The sequence below is a fragment of the Olea europaea genome, chromosome 10 (genome assembly GCF_002742605.1).
Source record: "Olea europaea var. sylvestris chromosome 10, O_europaea_v1, whole genome shotgun sequence".
Lineage (NCBI taxonomy): Eukaryota > Viridiplantae > Streptophyta > Magnoliopsida > Lamiales > Oleaceae > Olea > Olea europaea.
This window is the reverse complement of record NC_036246.1, coordinates 32,519,234-32,527,900: the sequence shown is the minus strand read 5'-3', so window position 1 is coordinate 32,527,900 and position 8,667 is coordinate 32,519,234. Positions and strand designations below refer to the sequence as shown.

Genomic DNA, 8,667 nt, shown 5'->3' with positions numbered 1-8,667 from the left:
AATCAGATGTTTATCATCTATTCACACCTAGATTATTGCAAAATGACTTTTTGTCTCATAATTTATCGAATTAATGTAAAATAATGGGGATTAAAGAGTTGATGGGTTATTAGAAAATGACTTTTTATTTAATACTTATCAAGTGAATGTTAGTTAACATGATTTTATTTTAACAATTTTGTTTTATTTTCAATGGAATCTTTTAGGAATGCAATATTCTTTTAATATTTAATATTAAGTTTTAAAAAATTTAATTGTATAGATAATTTTTCCATTTTTATGAATTCTATATATTAATATTAATTGACTTAATAGTCTGTGCAATTTCATGCTAATTATATATGCAGTATTGTTATAATTTTTATTTTGTTTTTATATAGTTTTTATTAATCATATACTGATAATTAGTAATAATAGTGTTTAGTAGAAATTGATTGACTTAATTTTAAAAATAAACCATTTTAATTTTAATAATAATTGAATTTAGTTGAAATAAATTTAATTTTAAGGGTATTATTGACCATAAATAAAAAAATGTAAGAGGAAAATGGGAAATTAAAGATATAAGGATAAATGAGGGTATATTGGACCTATAGCTAAATATGTAAGGATAAAATTGATAATCAAAAGTCTCTCCTCAATCCTCATTTTTAATATATTGTAGATAGATATATAAAATCCGAGTGAGGTCTCATAATTCAAACATGAGTCCTTGAATTTTGTAATGCTCGGCTAAACATTTAGTCACTAGGACGTAGATGAACCATTTGTTATAAGGTTTTAATATTAATTAAAAAAATTTGACGTTTAACTTGTTTATCTTGGAATTTGATGGTTGTTATGATTATTAATTTTTTTAATCAATTTGCTACTAGTTAAATTGATGTGTAATCTTTATTTTATTTGAAAGAAAGAATAAGGAATATAGCACGTTATAACAATCATTATTCGATAGACGATAGAGCTATATAGCTAGACCATGCATTATTAAATTGAATGTTCTTGTGTTATTTGCTTATTTCAAAGAGATATAGGGTCGTTACATGTGAGGATAATTTTAATTTTACTCGAAGTCTTAGTGCTTGCATTTAATCAGGTTTTCAAATGCTCCATAGTTGCTCGTTGATGACTTTAGATGCTAGTTAAAAAGTAAATCAATCACAATTTGACAATTCAATTTGAGTTAGTATTAATTTGAACTAGATTAAGCACTTGATCCTCGAATGAACGATATCTTACTTCACACTTTATTACTCGACTAAGATAATGTCCACTTGCGAAATTTTAATGATCACATGTCTCTATCAGACTTAGATTGTCCAACAAACTTAAAATAACACTAAAGCCATATTAACACAGTAGAAATCAATTCTTGCCAATCGACCTAGTCAACCACAGTTGGACATAATGCAACAAATTCATAACAATATGAAGTTGTCGGTCTAAATAAAATAAAATGCCGTACATTACCAATCAATGCAGTCGCGCAAAACTAAATCGAATTTAAGTTACTTGATAATTACTCTTAAAAATAACTGGTTTCAATAGCTGTACTTAAAATTACAGAATAAATTTTTTTATTTTTTTTATTTTTTGCAATACCAGCAACAGCTTATCACATTACTAAACCACAATCAAAACAAAAAGGCGTATACAATCCATCCGTACACTAGTACCAATATCTAACAACACACCAAAAGCGAATTTTTGAACAACTTTATTTCCCTAATGGGGGGATAAAATTGTACGAAACACATTTTAATGAACGCAAATGTAAAATTTGCAATTGGACAGAGGTATTGGGGGACATAGACACAATATTTAATAAGAGTATTATGCTAAATAGTTTTAATAAATGAACCCCCAAAACATAACTGTCTACCCATACCTATAAAGGACGGGTAGAGAGCCACCGGCAAAACATTGCATGACATTCTTGAGGCTTGTACTCTGGTGCCGTATGTCCCGCTCCCTACAAAATAAAGCACACTTTTATTTCATGTCTTTCTTCTAATCATTGTGAGAAAGAATGTAGTCGAATTTGTCTTGCCTTGATTGTTGCAAATGTGAGGAAGAAGTCATTCTTCAAGTACTTCTCTGTGTATCTACAATAGGTAAATTATGTTATAGTTTCATAATATTTAATACAATATATATAAAAATGATCTACTAAAGATTGATACTTATATCAAGTACCGATGACATAGCAAATCAATTCATTGGTCCATAATGAATTTAATTCAAGTTTTGAAATCTGCCATGAACTTATTTAACAATGGTGTGATATGTCACGTCACCGGTACATAACAAATAATTTCTCTATATATATGATCAAGAATTAAAATCAACCCCGCGACTTGGCCATTAATATGCCAAGGTCTCCAATCATCATCAACAGTGAGATTAAGCATCCGAATCCATTTTAAAGTACCCATATATGGTCCAGCCATGTCATGATCACCGCTGAAAACAAAAAATAGCATAGTTAGATAGCATTTATTAAATTTAGGTATTTGTGTAGTTATATTTTTCATATAATGATCTTCAGTGAATTTTAGACCAACATATACTTTAGTTGACACATTAAACTTTGAAAAAACTTATTGACATACCTGAACACCAAAACATGGAATCCTTTCTTGATGAATCTTTTATGATATTCAAGAACACTTTCTATATTCTGTTCATAGGATAAGCTAAGATTGCACCTTTTCCACCTTGTTATCATTCCCTGATGATCGAATTATAAGATTACCCTCAATAATTTGATCAAATATATTGTGTTGCTTTTGTTGATGTCTAGCACATGGTAACGTGTACTAAATCTTTAATATTTTTCTATTTAACATACCTTTCTAATATGAAGAGCTTCTTGGACAATCAGATCATTTGCCCAATCTCTAGATGATAAATAATTTTGAGTCTGTCAAAAGAAACGTGTTCATGAGAAACTAGGCATGCTTTGCAAAGATAGCAAAGATAAAACACAGGGTTACTTTAATCTTCTTTTCTACAAAACATAAAGTTTTAAAAGTTTTATTATTATTATTATTATTATTATTATTATTATTATTATTATTATTATTATTATTATTATTATTATTATTATTATTATTTACTAACAAAGAAACTCTTATCTTACTTCGTAGAAAATTAACTTTTAAGCAACTGTGAATTGATATAAAAATAAAGGATTAGTTAAATTACACGACACCACTGTTTATCTTGTTTAGATGCTGGGAGGAGGAGGTGATCAATTGAATCGTTTTGCAGAAATGTATGATCCCATTCCAAATCGTCTGCTTCACAAAATGGTTCCAATATGTGAACTAGGTTGATATGTTGTATACACTGCAATATTTGATCATACCGTTGAACTTGTTTAGTGCTTGCAACCATAATAAATGTTAAGGAAATTAATAAAATGTGCAAAATGATACCTTGTGGATCCGTTGAAGGACATGAAGACATTGCAGATTATTTTGATCAGGATTGTAATATTTTCCTTTACAACTGATTTTTGCCAACTAAAATTGTGTCAAAGTAACTACATAAGAATAAGATTGAAATATGCTGCATTTTGTCATACAAAATAGTTGAATAAAAAAGATTACATCAAAATATTCATCTGATATAAGCGACATGCGATGAACATATGGAATTCGTTCATTAATATCAATGTTTGGATCCGTTAGTGCATTGCCGATGATATAGCCCTGTTTCAATTTTGAAAAGTGCTCGACCATTAGCAATAAATAAATTATACTATTGACAAATAAATAAGGGAAAAAATTCATATATTTGTGTGAGATAATTAATACATGGAGGGACATCTGTGGCTCTAGTCCTTGTTTGTTTCCTGCATTACATGAAGACTATCAACTTACTAAAAATCAAATAAAATCGTATGAGTTTAATTTTTATTTTTATTTTTAATTATACAGTACCTCGTAATATTTCCATGGCAACGAGGGGAACAAGTTTGGCTCCATAGGATTCACCCGCAAGATATAAACGATTTTTGATAAACAAAGGATGGCTCAATAACCACTGCATTATTCTCAATACATTGTTAGTTCACTACCTCGAGAAAAAGGTGAGCAAAAGCATATAGGTATGAAAGTGTAAGGACTACTTTTGAGTTTCACTCCCAACTTCATTTCTATTGCATTCAATTTATGCTCAGGACTACAACATCTATGATTAATAATGTTAACATACCTTCCTAAGAAATGTGTAATTATCTTTCACTGATTTGGTGTCCGAATTAGAGTAACCTTCTGAAGTGTTTGCATATGAAAATCCAGTACCAGCTGGCCAATCTATGAATATAATATTGGCAACCTAAAACCACATAACTATGTTATAAACAGAGAGCTAATGAAGACATGTATACATGATTTAAAAAATGCATGAAGTGAGAAATGTTTGTGACCTTGGTCCATGAATATGGATTCAGGAGAATAGCGGGTATGTTTCCATCAAAATTTGTAACGTCAAAAGTAAATGGACCTACGCACAATCTCATCAATTGGTGTGAGAATAATAAAGTTATATTTACAAATTATAATTAGAATCATCAAAGTAATAGTATTCAGTATTCAGGGAATTTAAACGTCAAAAACTACAAAGTTACAATAATACTTTTTGCAAGTAAAAGGTTGAGGACAAAAATTACCCATGGGGTAAAATTCAATGACGATTGCAGTTGATTTCTCTTATATCTACTTTGCAAAGTAAAATATAGCCCAGACAAGCAGCCCCTGCCCAAGCCTAGATCAAAAATCAATATGCAAAAATTTATTGTGAAAATTACAGCCTTAGGAGTTTTAATCTTTCTCTTTCAAAATTAAGATTTACATTTTTTTTCAAAAATCAGATCATAATTAAAATTTTAAGTATTAATAATTATAATACATTATTATTATAAAATTAAATTAATCTATATAATCCACCCACCACACCCCAATTTCAAAACCCCAAATCTTTCTCATTCCTCTCTCTCTCTCTCTCTCTCTCTCTCTCTCTCTCTCTCATCCTCTCTTTACTAGAGATGTCACAGCACTGGCGAATTATTCTCCTCTTTCTATTGGAAGCAACACTCTTTCTTTTTCTTGATTTTCACAACAGTGTTGCGGCTACTACTGACGCTATTGTTCGCAGCAACGTCGGTGCTACTGCTGACGCTGTCGTTCGCAGCAACGCCTGCAACAACGTTGGATTTGGGTTTGTAAAGTAGCGCCATCACCAAACTACCATTTTCAACTTCACCATGGCACCAAGCAAAAGTAGCGCCATTTGATTTTTAAAGTTTTAAACCTTCTTTCTTAATTTTGAAATGAATCATAATTAATTTTTTAGATGTGAAATTTTTTCAAATATATTTCTTATATACTATGGCCCAGCCTATTCTTAAAATAGCCAACCCAATGCCCAATTGCACATAACCTGTCATCCCATACCCATAACATGCAACTCCTCCGCCCAATTTAATAACCTAAAACCCAAAACCTATTTAGCCTTAATTTTACTTCGTATTCTAATTTCTAAAACATTGAGAACTTGAACCATAGAGTTCCCATCTCTTGATTATCGTAACCAATTGCAAAACTGTACCAGCGACAATTGTAATTGCAAAGGTACACCGAAAATATTGCACCATCAAAGCCGGCTAGGGAATTGTCCTTCGTAGTTGTTGAAATCCAATCCCCATAGCAAAAACTGTATAGGCTAAGGCTTTCAAGGTGCTTGAGTGTCTTAATCAACATTCTTCAACAAAAAGGATCCTAGGATGAAGCTACTGGTGTTTACGGAAACTTTCCAAATTCCAATCTTAAAATTTTTGTTCTTGCATTAAATGCATAAAATTTTGAGACGTTCTTTGTTAACTCCTTCCAAGAAAATCTTCAGACGTCTTGACTGCTTGGAGATTTATCTTCAATACAAAATCTCTCCTTCAACAGTTTAGAGAAGGCGTTTGGGAAGAATTTCCATAAAAGTGATAACTTTAAAAAAAAAAAAAAATAGATTTAGATTGTATTACAGATAAATTTTATGCTATAAAAATCATCACAGCTCCACTTTGGTAGATAATGTCATACTTCGACCTTTCTATTATATATAAATTTTATTTGTCGATTGACTTTTTTCAAATTTCAACTGCCCAATAGGAACCATAAAATTATGATACGTGTCTTCGCATAAAAACTAAATTGTTGTGTCATTTCTAACCTTTGTGACTTTTTACAATTTTATCCTTAACTTTATTCATCTTCAAATTTAAAATTTAAAAATGATAAAGCAAAAAGTTGTCTAGCCTCGACCACGAGCATGGCCACAGACCAATCGATCTCTAGACAAACCCATCAAAAATGACACTGGTCGGGAACCTTTTTTCCAACCTCCACGACGTGACACTCAAGAATTTGGGTAACCTCAAGGTCGTATCCTAGCCTCAAGATGACTCTCCAAAAGACAGTTTGAGCTTGAGTTCCACCTCTAGCTTGGGTCATAATCACCAAAGTAAAGATCTAACATTTGCCTTCAACCAAAACCTAGTAGCATTTCTTCTACAAGAAACTACATGGAGAACGCGAGCCCAATTCATACATTAAATTATATTTGGATTCGTCTTTTTGTAGTACCAACTCCAAGAGATTTAACACGGTTTGGGAGGTGTTCAACTCCAACCAAGACTACATTAAAAGCACTGTAAATACACACTATTTGTCCCTTCTCATATAGTATGTTCTCCTCTCATCATATTTCCAATCATTGAAGGGGAAGTGAGAACACATTTTGACTTCTTTGTTTTTAAGTACTAGAAATTAGTTTTGTCGAAATTGTTGCTCATTCCACACTGAGCCCCTATTTGGTTCCCATTCTTTTCTCATTAAAATTAAAAATATGACCGTTATCCGTCACATCAAACCACCAAATTTGAATTTATATTTCTTGTGTGAGGCCAGTAACGACTATATTTTTCATTCTCATTCTTTCCAAAAATGATAAACAAACGAAGGCTAAATTCAGGTTGTGTATTACTAGGTGCCATTTTTGGTAGCGTCAAAAGGCATAATTGTCCATACTCATGGTTTCTATTTAAAAAAGAGTTGGTAACAATTTTTTGTTAAAAAAAATAATAAATATTAGAATATACAATCATCTTCTCAACTCCACCTACCCAAAGCAAACGCAGCCCACCTCCCTTACCCCTATCCCTTGTAACAGTCCTAAACCCCACCCTTTCGTTTTATGAAGAAAATCGTCTTTTCAGTGAAGAAAATGATTTATTTGTGCAAACATTGCAAATGGAGAGGGAATATGCTTTGAAAAATAAAATAAAATAAAGGCCAAAAAGTTCATAATAAGTTGAAATCGAAACCTCACATATTATCCAGCAAAAATTTAAGGGTCAGCATTTTTAGAAGGGCACTGATGAAAAAGTAAAATTCTAGCGAAGAATTTGACTTCCCCGGGCCCTCCTTGTCGTACCCATATTTTGATTAAAAATATCACCTCCTATCGTAAGCCAACACCCACTAACATGCAATATATTAAACCTTTAATTTTTAATTCAATTCTATCTTTTCATATTTTTTATTTTCAAGTAAATTGTCATTTTATATGTCACATCTAACAATAATTTTTTTTAATATTTTAACTTATTTTCGTCATATATAAAGTTAAGTCACCATTAATTTATCTCAATAAGTTTACTTTTGATGTATACTATCAACTTTTTATATTATCTAATTTCATATGATCATACATCCATCTAACCTTATAACTTTTTTAGTTGAGTTCATCTTAAAGATTTCAAGTAAATCCATCTAAAAAATAAACTCAAGCCAAGAGACACGAACACTAACAGCAACACTAGGCTCCAACATTTTTCTCAATCACCAGTAAACCTCTTGCAGAAATATCATAACACAAACATATATGCATACATATATTCACAGAGTGATATACCAATTTCATAAACGAGGGATGATAAACCAGAGCAACCAGGTCCACCAGTGATCCAAAGCAAAAGAGGGTCATTTTGAGGATTGTTTTCAGACTCAATGAAATAGTAGAATAGTTGCACTTCATCATTTCTTCCCACACCAATGTATCTAATCAATCATTTGAACAAAAATTATTATAATTTTGCAAAGATTCAGTTTCTTGAATTTACTTTATATTTGATAATTGGATTGGAATGGACAAGTTAAAATCTTGTCAACCCTCTAGTATTATGTACCAAAAGGAAAACAAAGAATGAATGAACTGACCCGGTTTCGAGTTTGAACGGCAAAGTACCCGAATAACCCGGAAGTGTCTTGACAATATGTGATGCTCCATTGTTGAAGAGTAGCAGAAGAAGAAGCGCATACAACCATATCCTCTTCATAATGATCAACCCCAGAAATTAAACAGCTGACAAACCTATTTAAATTTAGGAAAATTTGTAGCAAAGACCCCAAACCTTTATAACATTAGCAGACTTTCCCCAAACCTTTATTTTGTTGTAATCATCACCCAAAATCTTTCAAAACATTGCGGTGGAAGCCCTTTTGGCGGTTTTCATCCAATTGTTTATTACTTGACTAAGAAATTTAACTTTGACCACATTTTTAATATTTTTGAAAGGACAAAATAGTAACTTTCCATTTACTACAT

General features: G+C 31.2%; 1 protein-coding gene across 1 annotated transcript; it reads right to left on the bottom strand.

Annotated features, from left to right (window-relative positions):
* Positions 1-1,612: 1,612 nt before the first annotated feature.
* LOC111401876 (serine carboxypeptidase-like 18) lies at positions 1,613-8,402 on the bottom strand. Its single transcript, XM_023029836.1, has 14 exons — positions 8,280-8,402; positions 7,975-8,120; positions 4,436-4,512; positions 4,222-4,344; positions 3,948-4,050; positions 3,822-3,859; positions 3,615-3,716; positions 3,441-3,527; positions 3,208-3,351; positions 2,852-2,923; positions 2,613-2,731; positions 2,350-2,463; positions 2,051-2,105; positions 1,613-1,972 (listed from the first exon to the last, which is right to left on the bottom strand). Exons 1-14 carry the CDS (start codon positions 8,396-8,398, stop codon positions 1,889-1,891), a joined length of 1,383 nt encoding a protein of 460 aa, XP_022885604.1. The 5' UTR covers positions 8,399-8,402; the 3' UTR covers positions 1,613-1,888.
* Positions 8,403-8,667: the final 265 nt, after the last annotated feature.